Below are 22,361 nucleotides of genomic sequence, written 5' to 3'. Positions count from 1 at the left end.
CAGGGTGGTATACACAGTTGGCACAATTCGATGCCGAAACAAAATACATACATTGATAAAGCAAAAACATCAAGTGCAATTAAACATAAAAGGTGTCATACTACAACAGTTGCCCTCTACATGTGTAAGAAAGGTCATGAAGGCCAATGACAACGGTGATAGGTGAGAAGATAACAAGCGAAGCAACTGTGCTTGGTTCCACTTCTCCATCTTGTATGGAAATCTCATATACTCTTCTAGGACTAAAAGAGAACAAATCTCAGCCCCTTGTTTGGACAGCAATGATGTGACGGATGCTAAGATTTTAGTGCACACTGTTGCAACAGATGGAAATTGATTGTACAAGCCCAGAATGGTTTGGGGTTAAAGCCAAAAAACTGTTTTTATTTCAAATTACAATTGCTGTTTATGCCCTCAATCCCCCATAAATACAATCTCGCGTAAAATAGGGACCTCATCAGACAGGGCTTGGGAAGCATCCCAAGATGCTTCCCCACCAGTCCATCCTATGATGATTCTAGACTTCCGGTGGTGGCCCCGCCCACAACTGGAGTGTAAGCATCATATGATGCTTTCCTCCCAACACAGGAGTCTGCCACTTAGGCAGCACGTCCCACGTATGATGAGAGAAGTGTCACTGCAAGAGACTGGCATGCAGGGTGATGGATTCACCCTGCTACCCCTCTGCTTCTTTGGTGAAGCAGATCACTTTGCCTGGCTCATGTGATAACGTCGTAAGATGGGATCAGTATGTTGTCATGTTAATCTCATTGCAACACTTAAGTCACCAAGGAAAGAGTGATAAATGCAGATACAGTTTAGAGATGGAAAGAATATCCATGGTTTTTTTAAATTTCCTGACCCTCAAAATGAGTAAAAAAAAAAACCCTGGTTGTTAAGAAAACAAAAAGTTAAGAATTTTATGCATTTTATGCTGGCCACATGACCCTGGAGGTGTCTACGGACAACGGTGGCTCTTCGGCTTAGAAATGGAGATGAGCACCACACCCCAGAATTGGACACAACTGGACTTAATGTCAGGGGAAAATCTTAGGTTAGGGTAGAGTGGGAGAATAAGAGATTCAGTGCAGAAAGATCTTTAGAAAAACGTGATGAATCCAAGGATGTCTGGATAAGTTTTGTGGGTATGCTCTGACCTACACTGTTTTAACTCTTACACGTGCAGGTGAAGTCCTAACTTATCTTCATGATCAAAAAACAAAGATAAGCTTGTGTATCTGAAAGTGGCAGCATAATGTTAAGTCAGATTGATTGTAAGCAGACCTGAGTTTGTGAGTTGTCCCATCAAGGCTAGGGAGTAGGAGCTGGATGAGCATTCACCTGGAACGGCCATGCATTTTGTGGTCTCTTAAAAGAACATTCCACTGCACCAAATAAGCCTTGAAGCTATTGCCATTCATCAGATATTTTTGCATCTTGACAGTCTTCAAAGACTGTATTTGTTGATATCCCGTTTGTCTGAAAACACGCACTAGGCGCCAGTTGTACTATTTCTAACATGTTTATGCATGTTTATTCAGTATTCTCAATTTCTCCTTGATATCACCAAGAGCACCTCTCAGGGAAAGAATCATGGAGAAACCGAACCTGTATACAAAAATACTAGTATTTACAAATGCATTCTGAAGGTTTTGACATGTAACAAAAATGGGAATGACCTTTGACTGTATCTTATTCATAACTATATACCAGTCACAATAAATGAGAAACAAAAATCAAATCATGATTTTAACTGTATTTAATGAGGAGTAAGAACTGATAGACAATTTATTACTAACTAAGCTAATACTTAGAACTAATTAGACTTCTGCATGGATTAGTTTTGGTAATTTGTCTTTGGCATCTTTGAATGCCTGTAATAGCAAGGGCTCTGCTGCTATCTTGGTTTTTTTTCCGGACAGAGCTGGACCATGTGGCTGCCTGTTATGGCTCTTTCTGCTCTATTTGGGATCACACAACATGCGGGGAGGCCTAATCAGATGGGGTACCAGAATCGCTATGCATTGTGGCAAATTTGACAGTGCCAGTCAGGGCATGGGGAACCCATCACCCCACACTTCACATTGCCTGACTCACCCGAGTCCCCACCCACAGGAGGAAGTATTGGCTATGCAGCTTCACCCTTTTGCCTTCTATTCAATATGGGAAGCCTCTCATGTTGCTGCTATTGCAGCATGCGCCAGTTCACTTATACTTTTATGATGGAACCCCACTGGAAGTTGCTCTACATTGTGGGGTGGGAGGCGTCGGGCTTTGTCTTAAAAATATAGGTGAACCGGCACATGCCAAGATGTGATGAGGTTGATACTCCGTACCACAAACTCCAAGACTTCTCTGCTGGAAGGCTCTACAAACCAATGCCTGCCTGGTGTACATTGATAATTGAATCTTGTATCCAAGACCTATGCCCACCATTCTCACAAAGCTGTGACAAAATAGAGAGTTAAGCACAATCCCGCAAGACACAATAAGGGTAGGTGGGATGAAACTCAAAGCATATTGCTTGAAACTCACTATGACTCCTGCTTATACAGCATCTTACCTGACTACAGGTGCCACAGAGCCCATCTGGCTGCACAACTGTGCAGAAGTCATTGATACTATGTATATGTTTAACTGTTAGAGTATATATTTGTGTTTGTAACAGTAGCTAAAACTAGAGTTATCTGGTTTGAATCCACAGTGAGCGTTGCCAAGGAGACCGGGCAGGCTAGCTCAGGAGAGTGAGAAGTGGGCGGAGCCAAGCAGGAAAAAAGTTGTGTGTGTCTTTGGAAAAGGGGCAGTGTATGAGTGTGTGTGGAGGCTTGAAAAAGCCTGGGAGAGAGGTGTGTGTGAGCAGCTGGAGGTTTTTCAGTCTAGAAGGGCTGAAGAGAGAAACCTGGCCAGTTTCTTTAGTCAAGGAAGACTAAAGAAAGCTTGTTAGGATCCCTAGTCAAGGAAGGACTAGAGATCAGAGATTTGATCAAGGAAAGATCCAATTGGAAGGCTATTCATAGTAGGAAACATTGTTCACTAAAGAGCTTCATCTCAGTAAAAGTTAGCCACGAGCTGTGTTATTTGGAAGAGTGGACTGTATTACAAAGCAAGTGATATTAAAAGTTCTATAAGTTCTTTAACAGCCTGCAACCATACGTTTTGTACACAATAAACTTGTTATCTTTTGTTGAAGACCGTCTCATCTCAATTAATCTGTGTCTATAAAGCCAGATCTCATCGGTGGTACCTCAAATACCTCACATTGGTGGCAGTTACCTTAATTTACAAGTAATAATTGGCCTCCTCTATAATATATTCTTATACACAATTGAGGCCTGAGATTAATTCCCTCCTTAATCATCCACACCTGTACAATTGGTTCGCGCATAACTGTACAACAACCAATCACAATTCTTTCCAGTCACATTGAGGGAATCAGGGGAAACCAAGCAGGATGATTGGCGACAATGCTCTGGCTCCTATCTCATAATACAATCTTATCTGTCTGATAAGCTGGGCATCAAGCTTCATTCTAAGTAGTTACATATGTATTATTATTATTAGGAGCATTTATGCAACATGGACAACAAGGCCATTAAACATATGGATGGGTATCTTATAGAATACTATGAGAAGCATTTGGACATTACAAAATACATATAGCAAAGTAACTTGGATCCCAAGCATTGATACATCACAGAAAAAAGGATAAATTTTGCCATCCCAGTAAGCCAAGCTGCTACTAAAAGCAAATGTGAATCCCTGAGGCTTGTTGCAGATGCTGGACATTAAACACAATACAGAGCCATCCAGGCACCGCAAACATGCCTGGATGGCTCTGAATACCATTTGGTTTAAGGCAATAATCATTATAACTGTTCTTCCAAGAACATTGCATTAAATGCCACAAAACCGAAGGTAGGCTGTTGACATCTAAACCCATGAATATACATTTAAATATTCATTTCAGCAATTTCATCTAGAGTTTAAGGCTGGGTCATGTCAACATCCCAATTCTAAACTACCATAGCAAGAACTGTGGGTGCAACTACACCAGAATTTTAGCAGCTTGATAACACTTTGGTTGTCATAGCGTCATTCTACAGAATCCTGGGATTTGCAGGTTGTAAAACACCAGAGCTGTCTGACAGAGAATGATAAATACTTCATGAAACTACAGATCCCAGGATTCCATAAGACATATCAATATTGCATCATTACTTAATGTAAATACACTCTGAGGCCTGTTCTCTATATTATTGAGTAGGTGCCCCACCCGCAGCCAAGCATAGCTTAAGATGTGGGGAGGGGGGTAGTTTGAATGGCCCCATGAAGGAGGCAGACTTGGTTTGGGCCAGCTAGTTTGCTGGCCCATACATGTGAGAGGGCAGAGCAACAAGTTGGGTGAGTCTGCTCCATTCCCCTCTTTCAGTTTCCTTTTGATGGCATGACCCACCCTCCCTCCCTATGGACAGTGTGAGTATAGACTGGTTGCACTTGGGCCAGGTAGGAATTTTTTTTCCCAAGTTTGCTTCGGGGGGGGGGGGAGGTTCACCTACCCCATACTCAGATGGGTGTTGTGCCCTCACACCAAGACACTATAAAATTAAAACTAAGATGTGCTTCTCTCTTTATCTGGGTGAACTGCTGGTGTCTTTCTTAGAAGCTCAAGATTTTCAGCAATGGAGGCCAGTCCAGGTTTTGAACATCAAAAGAATACTTATTTCTCAAAGTCTTTGGCAGACTTGGCACAGCTTGTTGAAGTTACAAACAAAACAGTCAATTTGTGAAACCATATAGATGTTCTTTCCTTTCCTTCACCTCCAGCTGCTAAGTTAACTCAATGGTAGAAAATCCTGGGACACTCTACCCTAACCCTGAGCTGCTATGGTTAGAAAGAACATGCCTTCCCCTATCTAAGCTCAAGGTTAGCTTTGTTAATGAAGTAATGAAGTCTCTCTCCCTCTCTCAATGACTCAATAGCTCAATATCCCAATAACTATTCCCCCCCCCCCCCTCTATCATCTATCTCAATATGTTTCTCAATAAGCTTCTCTATCTAACTAACTCAATATCTCAATTACTCAATTGTACTTACAATGGCTGTGCCATTGTGCTTGGGGGCTATTATTCTTAATGAAGGAGGGATGGACGTGGCATCTTTCCCCCAAGGGATTGCTTCTTGCCCTCCTATAGGAAACTGGAACTCTCAAAAACCCAAAACACTGTAAATAACTCAAAATAAGTTTTATTGATCACAAAGAGTTATTTCTTAAAGCAATAAGATGGAAACTTCAGAGAGGTGAAGGAAAATATACGTTAGTCTCAATTAGTCCTGGGTCCAAGGTGTTTGAAGCTGAGAAGCCTTTACCAGTTTCCTCTTTCCTCAATGGCTGTGAATGCCGGAGCAAACCACAACCCCAGTTCAGATGGCCTATGTTTGAAGACTCAGGATCTTCCTTTGGTGCCAAAAGAACCAGTTTGAAGGTGCTTGAGACTGCCAACGTCGTTCAGGTTGGTCCGAACATGAAGCACAAGTCTCAAGGGTAAAAAACCTCAGAACTGATGCTGAGAGGTAATTTAAATCAGGGTCTTTTAGAGTCAAGTCTCTTACTCACGTCCATCTGGTAGAAACTCTGATGGCAGAATGAAAAGAAAGGAAGCACTCCCCTCCTGCAGGAAGAGGTGGAGCCAAACAGTACTGATTGACAGCTATAAGTGACCAATCCATACAACTATACATAAGCAGGGTAAAAAGGCAGAATTAAGCAGGATACAACAGTTTAAATCTTGCAACTAACAGTTCTACACATAGGTGGTGCCACTCGCGCCGTCACACATTGAGAACAACCACAATTATAGAATGGGTGCTAATTCTTGTTTACAGAAACAACTCTCTCTGTCTTCTAGTTATGTGTACAAAAATCTCTCCATGCTTACATTTACATTCAGTATAGTGTACTAACATTAATGGTGCAATCTGTTAGCAAGTACTAGTATTTAGGAATGCAGTGTTGTTACAGAATAGCATTGACTCCCCAAATATGCTTTCTGCCCCCAATAAAATATCCATGTCCTCAGATTTCTAGCATTGAAGTTACTTAAAACTCCAGCTGAGTCTTTAGAAATGCAGGGTAGGTAGGTATCCAAAGGAAAGTGACGGGCACTTTTCCTAAGAGAATGAGAACACAGCAAATGTACCAATTCTAGGTGAGAATGATTTTCATTAACTCTCTTTCTCTGCAATGTCAGAAACGTGGGGATTGCAGAAAATTTTTATTTAGAAGGGCAGAAATCTTATTTTCTCTTTTTGTCACCCTGCACCCACCCCAATAGCTACACCCCTGATGTTGTCAATTACAAGAAAATTGCAATGTGCTGCAAAGCTTTGCTGAAGAGGATGTGCTGGCCTTTCTATGTCATTTTGTGGTCCTGTTTCAGTCACTTTTCCTGGTCTGCACAACTGAGATATGGATGATCTGCTATATGTCGTTGCTTTTATACAGGCAGCGTTTGCTCATTCTCCTTGTGGCAAAAAGCTAGTGAGGAATGGCAATTGCTGCTCCTGGGGTACCAATGAGCATGCTCCAACTAGTAGCTTATGCCACCCAAATTCCATTTCTTCACAACCAGCATTAAGGACCTTATCAGAAGGCATTGAAGTTAAGTAAATAGAGGAATCGGGACTTTCCAGACCTCCCTCGCTCATTTTTATTTGTTCTTTTCTCATCAGATTCCATAAAAATGATCACTAGCTGACCAGATTGCTAGAGTAGAATTAGATCCACACTACTGGACTACCAAAAAAATAAGATGAATGTGAAGGGCAGTTTGAGCAGCTTTTGTCCCTTGCTATAAATTTGAAGATATAAACTTTCTCAGGAAATCACAAAGAAACTACAGTAGACTCTCAGTTAACCAGAAAACAACTGGAATTCTTAAGCAACTGGTAAAAACTGAAGAAATAATATGAGACATGCCGCATTATCACGGGGTGTCTGCGCCCTACACCACTGGAGAAGTTACACTGTTTAGCTGGTATTGCACCACCTGACATCTGCCGGGAAGTAGCAGCCAATAGTGAAAGGACCAAGGCAGTGACATCTCCAGCTCATCCCTTGTTTGGGTATCAGCCAGCACGTCAATGACTTAAATCTAGAAATAGTTTTCTTAGATCTACAGAGACACTCGCTGGAACACCTCAGCAAGCGAGAGTCCAAAAGTGGCAGGCCCAAACCCAGCACCTCAATCCGTGGGTGATCCCAAATGAGAGACTCCCTCCTGGGCACACAGAGGACTGGGCGACTTGGAAGGCGCTGAACAGATTGCTCTCTGGCACCACGAGATGCAGAGCCAATCTTAAGAAATGGGGCTACAAAGTTGAATCCACGACATGCGAGTGCGGAGAAGAGCAAACTACAGACCACCTGCTGCAATGCAACCTGAGCCCTGCTACATGCACCATGGAGGACCTTCTTGCGGCAACACCAGAGGCACTCCAAGTGGCCAGATACTGGTCAAAGGACATTTAATCAACTACCAAGTTTGCAAAATCTGTGTTTTTTAATCTCTTTGTTTGTTTTGTTCTGTTAGAAATGTAATACAATGGTATGGTTGCTGATGACGGTATTGCACCACCTGACATCCGCCGGGAAGTAGCAGCCAATAGTGAAAGGACCAAGGCAGTGACATCTCCAGCTCATCCCTTGTTTGGGTATCAGCAAGCACGTCAATGACTTAAATCAAGAAATCGTTTTCTAAGATCCTTGAACAGTATATAGTACTAGTAATAATAATACAATATTATAATTATATATTTATATTATATGTAATATTACTAATAATATTATGATATAATGGTATAGTGCAATATGGTAATGTATATTACTGATATTGTGCTATACTAATAATAAAATATATTGTATAAACATATATCTTGTAAGCCACTTGGAGTCCCCTTTGGGGTGAGAAGGGTGGCATATAAATGCCGTAAATAACTAAATAAATATTGTATACTAGGGCTGGGCGGTTTTGTTTCGTAATTTCATAATTCGTTAAAAATTCATTATTTTTTTTATAACAAAGCGATATTGAACCATTCAGGAGCAACTAAAAAACGAAACGAATTTTTCCAATTCGTTTCGTAATTGTTTCGGAATTGTTTCGTTATTGATTCGTTATTGATTCGTAAATGTTTCATTATCATTTCCGCATGTCTGGTGCAAGTTTTAGGGTTGCTGTTTGTTTTCTCAGTGAAAAAAATATAATTATCACACCAACAGTCAACAACAGAGGGAGAGGGAAGCTTCAGAAGTTTTTTTAGCGTATTGCGCAATCGCGGCCGCCATTAACGAATCGATTTGTAATCGATTCGTAATTGTTTCGTAATTGTTTTATGATTTCCGAAATTTCGTAAATATCGAACTTTTTTAATGGAAAATTTCGGAATTCTTTTAAATAACGAAACACAAAAACCCCCTAAAAACGAATCGAGTTTAGAAACAATTTTTTCCGTGTTTGGACAGCCCTATTGTATACATGTGTTCCATGTACTTTTGATCACAGATCACATATAGGAAAGAAGAACCTTCAACCCTGTGGGCATTTTTCCCCATCTTATTGAGTATACCGAGGAGATGCTAATTGATTTGTACTGTGGTTCTAGAAGAGATCGTTTCCTCATGTAAATTCTGCCAGACTTATGATGTGTTATGGTTTCCCTGGAACTTTTGAAGTAAAACACAGTGAAGTATACTATTAACTTTAACCAGTGGAAAAACCATATATGCCAGCAAATGAATACAGAAGCCAGCAACATTCTAATGGGAAGGCAGCCAAAATTGTCAACTAATACAGTGTGGTGCAGAAATACAAAAGGTTGGGTCAGCCCAATCTTCTCCCCCTCCCCTCCCTGCATCCCGCATTCATCACAAAAAGAAAGAAAGAAGGAGAAAGGGACAAAGAAAAAAGAGTCAGTATTGAGTTTGGATGTCTATATTTTACTGAAAATGACTCCAGAATGTTAGGATGGCTGTTGCACTGTGCACAGAAAAAGGACTGCAAATGTACTTGAGATCAATAGGATTTTTATGCATGTGTCTGATTGCAGCAATTATTCTCAGCATGCACAATTGCTTGTTAATAGTTGCTAGGGTAATTTGAAATCCCTGTAACCAAAGAGATATTGTGTGTGCATGTGCGCGCGTGTGTCTGTGTGTAGCAGGAGGTAGAGGGAAAGTCAACCCAGCCATTTCCTTCCAGGAAGACCAATCAATGACTTAATACGCTAATGTGAAACTTGCTAGTTTGCATTACCTTCACTCCTGGTCCAGCATGAAATTTCAAGACATTTGAAGTGGGCACTTTTGGAATGTCTCAACAGCACTGCCGGCACATTTAATAACCCTGATGTTTAGAACCAGAATGCCAAGGACATAATGCACACGTAAGAGAAACCTTCAACACATTTTTATGTCCAATCAAATCAAGCCTCATTGAAAGTATCATTTTAGCAGAGATCCTCAGACAAATCAAGCTAGTCCATTTTATTTTTCTTTCCTCCGTCGCTCTTCTTCCATATCCCTTTATAGGGATAGACAAGCATCCCGAGCTCTGAGGATCATCTGGGAAGGAATCCCACTGGAGCATTGCAGCGCACCGAAATACCTGGGAGTCACTCTGGACCGTGCTCTGACCTACAAGAAGCACTGCCTGAATATCAAGTAAAAAGTGGGCGCTATAAACAATATCATGTGAAAGCTGACTGGCACAACCTGGGGATCACAACCAGACACAGTGAAGACATCTGCCCTCACGCTATGCTACTCTGCTGCTGAGTATGCATGCTCAGTGTGGAATACATCTCACCACGCTAAAACATTAGATGTGGCTCTTAATGAGACATGCCGCATTATCACAGGGTGTCTGCACCCTACACCACTGGAGAAATTACACTGTTTAACTGGTATTGCACCACCTGACATCCGCCGGGAAGTAACAACCAATAGTGAAAGGACCAAGGCAGTGACATCTCCGGCCCATCCTCTGTTTGGGTATCAGACAGCACGCCAATGATTCACATGAAGAAATAGTTTTCTAAGATCTACTGAGACACTTGCTGGAACACCTCAGCAAGCGAGAGTCCAAAAGTAGCAGGCTCAAACCCAGAACCTCTATCAATGGCTGATACCAAATGAGAAACTCCCCCCTGGGTAGAGGTGGCCCTAGGTAATTTTCAATGGTAAGCAAACAGTATTTTGGCGCTCCCCCTAACCAATCACTGATAGGCGAGGCTCAAGGGCCCGGCCCCTTTGGGAAGAGGATCGCCCTGCAGTGAGGCAAGGAAGCCGAGGCTGCCCCCGGACTGCTAGGGCTGTTGTGAGCCAAGGGGGCGCTCCTCAAGTGGTGGTCGAGGGGCATTTACAGAGGCGCTTCTGCGCCCCTGGCAAAAAAAGTGTACTGCGACCGCTTACTTTGCGTAATGGACGGGCCGCCCCTGCCCATGGGCACACAGAAAACCGGGCGACTTGGAAGGCGCTGAACAGACTGCGCTCTGGTACCATGAGATGCAGAGCCAACCTTAAGAAATGGGACTGCAAAGTGGAATCCATGTCATGCGAGTGTGGAGAAGAGCAAGCTACAGACCATCTGCTGCAATGCAACCTTAGCCATGCTACATGTACAATGGAGGACCTTCTCACAACAACACCAGAGGCACTCCAAGTGGCCAGCTACTGGTCAAATGACATTTAATCAACTACCAAGCTTGCAAACTTTGTGTTTTGTATGTTTGTTTGTTTGTTAAAAATGCAATACAACTGTTTGGTTTGCTCCTGACATGATAAATAAAATAAATCCCTTTATAATCTGTAATTGCCCCACTTTATAAAGGTCAGAAGAATATCTGTCCTGCCTCCTTCAGTCAGAACACATTTAACTTTGCATACAGTTTTCCGATTACTTGCAGCAATGCCTGACCAGCTCTCTGATATGAGAGATTGGTATTTTTTGTCAAGTGCAATTGTTTTGTTTTGTTTTCTCCATGGACCAGCAGTTTATAAGTCATCATCTCTTTGAGTAGCATTGAATTGCAGGACATTATTTGGTATGTTTCTTCAAAAGCTCAATTCCATTCCCAGGTAAGGGTGTATAGAATCACAGCCTTATTCTGCATCAAAACTTGCCTGCGTAATTATGTCTAAGTTGGTGGATGGAGCTGAACCGTCATCCCCACCCATCCCATCTTTTACTTACATGCCTGTTCTTGAAGTGGGAATTCTACGTCACAATTAAAGTATACTATTTAACTTCAGTAATATCAAAAATATTCTCCATTTATAAGATAGTCCACTGAGTGACCTAAAGGAAGACGTTCATCAAAAAGCTCTAGAGCAGTGCAGCAGTCCTCACTGAAGTGGTTATTATCTATCCATCCTATTAACTACATTTCAGTTAGCAACTCTAGAATACATTTATTTATTTTATTTATTTACAACATTTCTACCCTGCCCTTCTCAATCCCTGAGCGGCTAACACTGGCAACAATTCGATGCCGCAATATCACAATATAAAACCATAAATATACAGTAGATTAAAACAATTACATTACTTATACAGTCATATAGCCATTTCCATTATCATAACAATCATATGGTTCAGTTCAATGTCCAAAGTGTCGTTGTGCCTGCTAGCCAAAAGCCTGGTTCCAAAACTACGATTTCAGTTTTTTCCTAAAGGAAAGGAGGGAGGACGCCGATCTAATCTCGCTGGGGAGAGAATTCCACAAGCGGGGAGTCACCACCAAGAAGGTCCTGTCCCTCGTCCCCACCAGACACGTTTGTGAGGCCGGTGGGACTGAGAACAGGGCCTCCCTGGTGGATCTTAAAACTACGAGGCGGAACATAGAGGGTTCCAAAACCACAATTTCAGTTTTTTTCCTAAAGGAACGAAGGGAGGATGCTGATCTAATCTTGCTGGGGAGCGAATTCTACAAGCGGGGAATCACCACCGAGAAGGCCCTGTCCCTCGTCCCCACCAAGCACGTTTGTGAGGCCAGTGGGACCGAGAGCAGGGCCTCCCTGGTGGATCTTAAACTACGAGGTGGAACATAGAGGGAGATACAAGTAAGCTGGGCCGGAGCCGTATAGGGCTTTATAGGCCAAGACCAGCACTTTGAATTGTGCTCGGAAATGGACCAGCAGCCAGAGGGGTGGTGTGCTCCCTGTATTTATTATTATTATTATTATTAACTTTATTTGTACCCCTCTAGCATCTCCCGAAGGACTCGATGCGGCTTACATAGGTCAAGGCCTCAATAAAACAATAGCATAACAAATACACAACTTAAAGCAAATCAAAACATTAAAGCAATAACAGAAATAACAAAAACAATACATCATAACACAACAAAACTAGGGCCGGGCCAAATTTAATGGGTACAGATTAGAAAGTGGTAGGTGTGTATGATACTCCGGTGAGCAATCTGGCCTTTGCCATGACTTGCAAAGGCTATTGTGATCTTTTATTTAGAAATAAGACCCACTTAATCCCATGAGATTTACTCGCAACTAAGTGTGCACAGTATTGCAGTGTGAACAATTCATTTCTAGACATATCTGCAAGTCCCATGGAATTACAGTGGGCTTACATTGAGCCCTGGGAAATATGCATACCGTTGCAAGCTACAACTATAAAACTATATGTTGAGTTTAGCATGAGCCCACTGAACTCAGCTATACTAGTTTTTATAAGTGTATATGCACTGACTTACTTGCAACCACATATATACAAAGCCATTTCCTTCCAGCTGAACACCATGACACAAAGGTCCAAGTAAGCATGCACAGAACAAACATGAACATATGTGTGATATTTTGTCATTTATGTACTTTCTGCTGTCTCCATATGTATCACAAGACAGGACGGAGTCCCAATGTATGCATATTTACTCATATTCATTCTCACATAATTCAGTGTGTTATGTGTCAAACTCAAGGTCTATGTGAAAAATCCAGCCCATCATGTCATTTTCTGTGGCCCTCCAAATTCTGGCCTACAACTCCTGTTTTTCTCATCATTAAACAATATGACTAGAGCTGATGTGAGTTGTGATACAGTAACATCTGGAAGGCTGCAGTTTGTTCTCTTTAATCGGGGGAGTGGAGCTTAAATTTAAATACAAAGTTTGTGGATATTATGTCTGACTTTATAATGTCCTTTCCCCAACCTCAGTGGAGCCCCCGATGGCGCAGTGGATTAAACCGGAGAGCTGCTAAACTTGCTAACTGAAAGGTCTCAGGTTCGAATCCAGGAGCATTGTGAGCTCCCACTTTTAGCTCCAGCTCCTGTCAACCTAGCAGTTTGAAAACATGCAAATGTGAGTAGATCAATAGGAAGTTAAAGGTGCTCCATGCAGTCATGCCGGCCATATGACCTTGGAGGTGTCTGTCTACGGACAATGCTGGCTCTTCAGCTTAGAAATGGAGATGAGCTCTAACTCCCAGAGTCAGACACGACTGGACTTAATGTCAGGGGAAAACCTTTACCTTACCTTCCCTAACCTCAGAGCCACAAATGCAATTAAGTTTGCAATTCTCATTATTCCAGGTCCACATGACAGATAATCAGAAGTGACAGGAGTTGTTATTCAATAACACCTGGAGACTCAAACTGAGTAAAAACTAAAGAGTATGGACCACTATGTTAAAAGTTTTACAGTTGGCCCTCTGAATCCACAGATTCGCTGTCCATGGATTCAACAGCTCTTTGAAGCCAGCCCTAAGGCTGATGTGACCCTCCATGAAAATGGGTTTGTCACTCTTGTGCTAGAGCAGGGGTCCTCAAACTACGGCCCGTGGGCCACTTCTGGCCCACCAAGGGCACTCATCTGGCCCGCAGAGGAGGAGAGCGCCCCCCCCCCCCCACACACAGTGCCCCTCCCTTGGCTAGCTCACGCAATCCGTCAGACCCGATGGGCAGCGTGAGCCAGCCAAGGGCAGCTGCTCCACGTGGCCTATTCCCATATAAAGCACCTCACGAGGTGCTTTACACGAGAGTAGTCCACGCGGTGCTGCTTTTCCCGATGGGCAGCGTGAGCCAGCCAAGGGCAGCTGCTCTGTATGGTCTACCTCGTGAGATGCTTTACGCGAGAGTAGGCCACGCGGTGCTGCTCCTCGCTTGGCAGGCTCACGCTGCCCATCGATTGGCAGTGTGAGCCAGGCAAGGGAGGCTGCCCCGGCACTCCATGCAGTTATGCCGGCCACCTTGGAGGTGTCTACGGACAACGCCGGCTCTTCGACTTAGAAATTCAGATGAGCACTACACCCCAGAGTCAGACACGATTGGACTTCATGTGAAAGGAAAACCTTTAATTAGGAAAATTGTGGAAGATCCAGGGTGGGAGAAAGAACTCTTGTCTGTTGGAGGTAGGTATGAATGTTTCAATTGGCCACCTTGATTACCATTTCATAGCCTGACAGTTTTTAGGGAGAATCCTTTGTTGAGAGGTGATTAGCTGGCCCTGATTGTTTCTTGTCTGGAGTTCCCCTGTGTTTGAGTGTTGTTCTTTATTTACAGTTATAATTTTAGAGTTTTTTTAAATACTGGTAGCCAGATTTCGTTCAGACTAGAAATAGGAAGATTTCCCATTCTCTGCTCCTGGAATAACTGCCTAAAGAGGGCTAGAAAGAAACCCTTCTAAGGGCCCTTCCACACAGCAATGTGCATAGGAATTTTTTTTATTGATTTTTTTAAAAAAAAAAACTATAGTCCAGCCCTCCAATGGTTTGAGGGCAGTGAACTGGCCCCCGGTTTAAAAAGTTTGAGGACCCCTGTGCTAGAGTATATCACTTCAATCTACAGCTAATGCTGCTGTTTCAAGGAGCAAAGCAAACTTCAGGCATCACATTGTCTAAAATACATAGTAACAAATGGCAATACTTGATGTAATGCTTTCCTGTCATTGCCTAGTTGTTCAATATGAAGTGAGACTTATTTTTAAAATTTGGACTTGGTAAAGATGGGGTGCAGTCCTTTCCATAGCTAAATGGGCCAAAAACAGCTTTGTTAAAAAAAGGAAGGAGGGAAACACAAATATTTCCTAGTCAAGTAACATTTTACTTTGGGCGACATAGTTGGAAGCAGACTGCTTACTGGCAGCCAGTCGGTTTAATTACAGTGTGATGACACTTGTTCGTTTGGAAAATGATTCATCTGGCTGCTTAGGAATTCACTCACCACCCCCACCCCTAGATTCAGAGAAATACACTAAGGAAAATGTCATTCTGAACCAATCTTCCACTTGCTCACTTTCCAGTGAGCAATGAATGTAGGCCAAGTACCCATGCGGGGTGGTCCAGTGGGCACATTTCAGTTCTCTATTTAGACTGCTTCTGCACCTAAACCACAAAAAGTTACATATATGGACTGAATCAACTTTGATAGACCATCTTCCTTGACTTGGGAGCCTTCCTAACGTGCTGGATGAGAAATGTAGTTCAACCCTTTTGGATGGTGCCAGGTTGGCATTGGGTACCTATGCTTTCAAGGGTCAGATAGCCAGAATTATTGTTATTAATAATATTACAGAACATCTTCCTGAACTTGGAGTCCTCTTGGCATGCTGGACAGGAATGATAAGAAATGTCGTTAAATGCCAGGTTGTCACCCTCCAAGGGTCAAATTGCCATAATAATAATAATAATAATAATAATAATAATAATAATTTTTTTGTCGTGTCAGGAGTGACTTGAGAAACTGCAAGTCGCTTCTGGTGTGAGAGAATTGGCCGTCTGCAAAGACGTTACCTAGGGGACACCTGGATGATTTTGATGTTTTCATCATCCTTGTGGGAGGCTTCTCTCATGTCCTTGCATGAGGAGCTGGAGCTGATAGAGGGAGCTCATCCGTCTCTCCCCGGATTCGAACCTGTGACCTGTCGGTCTTCAGTCCTGCCAACACAGGGGTTTAACCCACTGCGCCACCGAGGGCTCCATAATAATAATAATAATAACAATAATAATAATCTATATAAAAACATGAAATGTTTCTTTGTGGAATTAACATATCTCAAAAACCACTGGAAAAATTGACACCAAATTTGGACACATACAACCCAATGTATGTCCTTCACTAAAAAAATATGATTTCGTCATTTGGGAGTTGTAGTTGCTGGGATTTATAGTTCACTTACAATCAAAGAGCATTCTGAACCCCACCAACGATGGAGTTGAACCAAACTTGGCACACAGTTCTCCCATGATCAACAAAAAAAACTGGAATGGTTTTGGTGGGCATTGACCTTGGGAGTTGTAGTTCACCTACATCCAGAGATCTCTGTGGACTCAAACAATGATGGATCTGGACCAAACTTGGCATGAATACTCAGTATGCCCAAATATGAATGGAGTTTGAGGGAAATAGACCTTGACATTTGGGATTTGTAGTTACTGGGATTTATAGTTCACCTACAATCAAAGAGCAATCTGAACTCCACCAATGACAGAACTGGGGCAAATTTCCCACACAGAACCCCCATGACCAACAGAAAATACTTAAGGCCATCCAGTCCAACTCTCTTCACCAGGGCAAGAAAATGTAATCACAGCCCTCCTGACAAAGAGCCATCCAGCCATAGATTAGATAGATAGATAGATAGATAGATAGATAGATAGATAGAGATATGATTCACACACACACACATAGTATCATAGATTTGAAAGGGACCCCTAAAGAAGGACTATGATATGTTGCATATTCTAGAATGGGCAAACCAGACACTCTTCACATCAACACTGACAAAGAAACAACAAGAAATACTGTTTACCTACAAACATAAAGAAATCACATATATTAGAAACCAACACTTTCTCATTACTTTATTTTCCAGATCACCAGGCTGGGCCACAGCAAAGTGTGGCAGGGGACGGCTAGTCAATAATATTATAGAATATCCTCCTTAGCTTGAAGTCCTCCTGGCATGCTGGATAGGGATGATGAGAAATGTAGTTAGCCACTTTTGGGGGGTGCCAGGTTGTCACTAGGTACCTATGCTTTCAAGGATCAAATTGCCAGAATTATGTTTGTTGTTGTTGTTGTTGAACATTTTCCTGGACTTGGAGACCTCCTGGCATGCTTGACAGGGATGCTGAAAAATATAGTTAAACCCTTTTGGATGGTGCCCGGTTGTCATCAGGTACCTATGCTTTCAAGGGTCAGATTACAAGAATCAATAATAGCAACAATAATAACACAAAATGGGGACTCCTGTCATGGAGTCTACTATTTAAAATAATTTTGTAATTTAATTTAATCCCATTTTGCCAAACATTTTTATTTAATCAAGTTTTAAGTACCTAAATGTATTTTAGCTAACTATTACAAGAGTGTTAGGATAGGAATTTGTGTTTATTGTGTCTTTGTATACTTGTCTCTTATTTTTGATATGGTCAGAAGACTAATCAATAAACAAATTGATCTATCATTATCATAAAACATCTTACTGAACTTGGAGCCCTTCTGACATGCTGGACAGAGATAATAATAAATGTAGTTTAATCATTTTCAGATGGCATCAAGTTGTCACCAGCTACCTATGCTTTCAAGGGTCAGATTGCCATAGTGATGATGGTGATGGTGATAATAATGATATCACACAGTCCTAAACACTTGGGAAGTGTTCATCTTGTGATTTTGTGATCCAGCATATATATCTCATTTGCTGTGTCATACTGTGTTTTGTGTCAGTAAAATAATAATTATTATAGAACACCTTCCTGAACTTGGAGTTTTCCTGACATACTGGACAGGGATGATGTACAGTGTCAGGTTGTCACAGGGTACCTATACTTTCAAGGGTCAAGTTGCCATTATTATTATTAGAAACATAACACAGCCCCCAGTGGCGCAGTGGTTTAAACCCCTGTGCTGGCAACACTGAAGACTGACAGGTCGCAGGTTCGAATCCGGGAAGAGCTCCCTCTATCAGCTCCAGCTCTCCATTTGGGGACATGAGAGAAGCCTCCCACAAGGATGATAAAACATCAAAACATCTGGGCAACATCCTTGCAGACGGCCAATTCTCTCACACCAGAAGTGACTTGCAGTTTCTGAAGTCGCTCCTGACATGACAAAATAGTACACAGCAAACAAGATCATTATGCTGGCTGTTGTATTGGATCACACATCGGACACTCCCCATGTGTCTAAGACTGTGTGATGTATCGGCAAATAATGCGTGCAGATCCCAGTAGGGTGGCTTTTTGCACCTGACAGATAGTAATTTAGTCAGCGCCAATTGTGTTTAAGTGCAGGCCAAGGTCCTTAGGCACTGCACCCAGTGTGCCAATCACCACTGGGACTACCTTTATTGGCTTGTGCCAGAGTCTTTGCAGTTTGATTTTTAAATCCTCTTATCGTGTCAGCTTTTCTAGTTGTTTCTCTTCAATTCTACTGTTGCGTGGGATTGCAACATCCATACTTGGTTTTTTAACATGATTGTAAGGGCAAGAGGCCATTATTATATTTATTTAATTATTATTTATATTATGTATATATTATATATTATTTATATAAGTTCAAGAAGATGTTCTATAATAATAATAATTTTTATTGATGCAAAAACACAGCATGACACAGCAAACGAGACGTATATGCTGGATTTTGTATCACAAAATCGCAAGTCAAACACTTCCCAAGAGATTATTATTATTATTATTATTATTATTATTATTATGGGAGCCCCCGGTGGCGCAGTGGGTTAAAACCCTGTGCCGGCAGGACTGAAGACCAACAGGTTGCAGGTTCGAATCCGGGGAGAGGCGGATGAGCTCCCTCTATCAGCTCCAGCTCCTCATGCGGGGACATGAGAGAAGGCTCCCACAAGGATGATAAAAACATCAAATCATCCAGGCGTCCTCTGGGCAACGTCCTTGCAGACGGCCAATTCTCTCACACCGGAAATGACTTGCAGTTTCTCAAGTCACTCCTGATACGACAAATAATAATAATAATTATTATTATTATTATTATTATTATTATTATTTTATTGATGCAAAAACACAGTATGACACAGCAAATGAGATGTATATGCTGGATTTTGTATCACAAAATCGCAAGTCAAACACTTCCCAAGAGTTTATTATTATTATTATTATTATTATTATTATTAGAAACACAACAAGGTAAGTCCACATTATTATTATTATTATTATTATTATTATTATTATTATTATGGGAGCCCCCCGTGGCGCAGTGGGTTAAACCCCTGTGCCGGCAGGACTGAAGACCGATAGGTTGCAGGTTCGAATCCGGGGAGAGGCGGATGAGTTCCCTTTATCAGCTCCAGCTCCTCATGTGGGGACATGAGAGAAGCCTCCCACAAGGATGATAAAACATAAAATCATTGGGGCATCCCCTGGGCAATGTCCTTGCAGACGGCCAATTCTCTCACACCAGGAATCACTCCTGACACGACAATATATATATATATATATATATATATGTGTGTGTGTGTGTGTGTGTGTGTGTGTGTGTGTGTGTATATAATTATAGCAATAATTATAATCATAGAACATCTTCCTGAACTTGGAGCCCTCCTGACATGCTGGGCAGGGAGGATGAGAAATGTAGGTAAATCCTTTTGGAGGGTGCCAGGTTCTCACCAGATACCTATGCTTTCAAGAGTCAGATTGCCAGAATTATCATCATTATCATCATCATCATCTTCCTCCCCGTGGCCCAGTGGGTTAAACCCCTGTGCTGGCAGGACTGAAGATCGACAGGTCGCAGGTTCGAATCCGGAGAGAGTGCTGATGAGCTCCCTCTGTCAGCTCCGGCTCCTCATGTCGGGACATGAGAGAAGCCTCCCACAAGGATGATAAAACATCAAAACATCCCCTGGGCAACGTCCTTGCAGACGGCCAATTCTCTCACACCAGAAGCGACTTCCAGTTTCTCAAAAAAAAAATTCTTCCTCCCCATAGAGTTTCAAGAATGCTAACAACCACACAATTAAGACATCTAAAGGAAATGCTAGTTTGTTACAATTCAAGACTATCCTGGGCATCTTCACCTTAGTTTCTGCATAAACAGCCAGAAGACATGCTTTGCTAAAGTACAAACACTTGAGCTTTCTGGAATTCCTAGCTGGGGTGGTGCAGTCCAAGTCCACGTGTGGGAAAGGAGAGAGCACCAAAGCTTTCCAAAGAAGTGTCACTGAGGAGGAGAGCTCCAACACTGCAGGCTTACCTTTGTGGGATAGGCGCAACCGGGGCTGGCTGGTGTCGCTGGGCTGGCAGCCAGGCCATGATGGGAGAAGGACGCCCAAGAGTGCCAGGAGGATGAGGTCCCACCTTGCCATTCTGCCTCCTGCGATGGGGAGACTCAATCCACCTCCCAAGTTCCACTTTTCCACTCTTCCACTCTCGCTTTTAGCAAGGGGATAGGGAGAAATCCCTCGGAGGAAAGGCAAGGGGATGCTCCCGGGAAGCAGTCATGTTCCTCGCGTGAGAAATGCCACGGAAGAGACAGGCAAAAGCGTCTCAGTTCAAGGGAGACCTCCGCTGCCACGCTCTGCCTCCCGGGCAAGGCAATCAGAGGCGAGAGGGATGGAAGGGAGGAGGGGGAAAGCAAGCAGCCCTTCCCTCTGCTGCTCTCTACAACTGCTCAGACCCTGCTTTGCTGGGACTTGCCAAAAAGAGCCTCCTCTGGCTCCAGCCTCGCCGCTCTCCCTTTGCTCAGAGGAACCAAGCAGAGGCATCGGAGTTGCCAGAGATCCACCCACAGCGGAGAGTGATGCCGACCGGCAGAGAAAGGGAAAAGGCGGGGGGGGGGGGGGAGGCGGAATGTCAGCTTGCTGCATTCATTCCCTGGCCAAGTTCAGACTGGAGGCGAGAGGAACTGCTCCCAGTTCCCTGCATCCACATGCCTAGCTCTCCTGGCTGGCAGAAAGGGCTAAAGCAGTGTATTGTCGAAGGCTTTCACGGCTCCATCCATGTTCAACATCTACACAAATGACCAGCCACTGCCAGAAGGGACAGAGAGTTTCCTATATGCTGATGATCGTGCCATTACTGCTCAAGCAGGGAGCTTTGAGATGGTAGAACAGGAGCTTTCCGAAGCTCTAAGTCAGTGGTTCTCAACCTTCCTAGTGCCATGACCTCTTAATACGCTTCCTCATGTTATGGTGATCCCCAACCATAACATTAGTTTCATTGCTACTTCATAACTGTCATTTTGTCAGTTGATTTTGTCCTGTAGTTGCTGGGATTTATAGTTCACCTACAATCAAAGAGCATTCTGAACTCCACCAATGATGGAATTGGGCCAAACTTGGCACACAGAAATCCCATGACCAAGAGAAAATACTGGAAGGACTTGGTGTGCACTGACCTTGAGTTTTGGGAGCTGTAGTTCACCTACATCCAGAGAGCACTGTGGACTCAAACTTGGCACAAATTCTCAATACACCCAAATGTAAACACTAGTGGGGTTTGGGGAAAATAGACCTTGACATTGTAGTTGCTGGGATTTATAGTTCGCCTACAGTCAAAGAGTATTCTGAACTCCACCAATGATGGAATTGGGCCAAACTTAGCACACAGGGCTCCCATAACGAACAGAAATAACTGGAAGGGTTTGGTGGACATTGACCTTGATTTTGGGAATTGTAGTTCACCCACATCCAGAGAGCACTGTGGACTCAAGCAATGATGGATCTGGACCAAACTTGGCACAAATTCTCAATATACCCAAATGTAAACACTAGTGGAGTTTGGGGAAAATAGACCTTGACATTTGGGAGTTGTAGTTGCTGGGATTTATAGTTCACCTACAATCAAAGAGCATTCTGAACCCTGCCAACGATTGAATTGGGCTAAACTTCCCACACAGAACCTCCATGACCAACAGAAAATACTGTGTTTTCTGGTGGTCTTTGGTGACCCCTCTGACACCCCCTCGCGAACCCTCCAGGGGTCCCGACCCCCAGGTTGAGAAACACTGGCTTAGAGGAACCAAGTTGCCAGAGATCCACCCACAGCGGAGAATGATGCTGACCAGCAGAGAAAGGGAAAAGGTGGTGGTGGTGGGGGGAGGGGGGAATGTCAGCTTGCTGCATTCATTCCCTGGCCAAGTTCAGACTGGAGGCGAGAGGAACTGCTCCCAGTTCCCTGCATCCACGTGCCTAGCTCTCCTGGTTGGCAAAAAGGGCTAAGGCAGTGTATTGTCGAAGGCTTTCATGGCTGGAATCACTGGTTTGTTGTGGGTTGTTGTCCTAGTAGCATTCTCTCCTGACGTTTCTCCTGCATCTTTGGCAAGCATCCTCAGAGGTAGTGAGGTCTGTTGAAACTAAGAAACTATGCAAACAT

At 42.9% G+C, this 22,361-nt stretch overlaps 1 protein-coding gene across 2 annotated transcripts in view; it reads right to left on the bottom strand.

The window, feature by feature from the left end:
* The window catches only part of SEMA3E (semaphorin 3E), a 254,418-nt gene extending 233,595 nt beyond the window's left edge, over positions 1-20,823 (bottom strand). For both annotated transcript variants that reach the window (XM_067468902.1, XM_067468903.1), the window contains exon 1: positions 20,242-20,823. In XM_067468902.1, the coding sequence (XP_067325003.1) occupies positions 20,242-20,353 (112 nt within the window). In that variant the 5' untranslated portion in view covers positions 20,354-20,823. The remainder of the gene's footprint in view (positions 1-20,241) is intronic.
* Positions 20,824-22,361: the final 1,538 nt, after the last annotated feature.

Source organism: Anolis sagrei, chromosome 5 (assembly GCF_037176765.1).
Source record: "Anolis sagrei isolate rAnoSag1 chromosome 5, rAnoSag1.mat, whole genome shotgun sequence".
In the NCBI taxonomy this organism is placed as follows: domain Eukaryota; kingdom Metazoa; phylum Chordata; class Lepidosauria; order Squamata; family Dactyloidae; genus Anolis; species Anolis sagrei.
The sequence above is the reverse complement of the archived record's forward strand: the minus strand, read 5'-3'. Positions and strand labels throughout refer to the sequence as shown.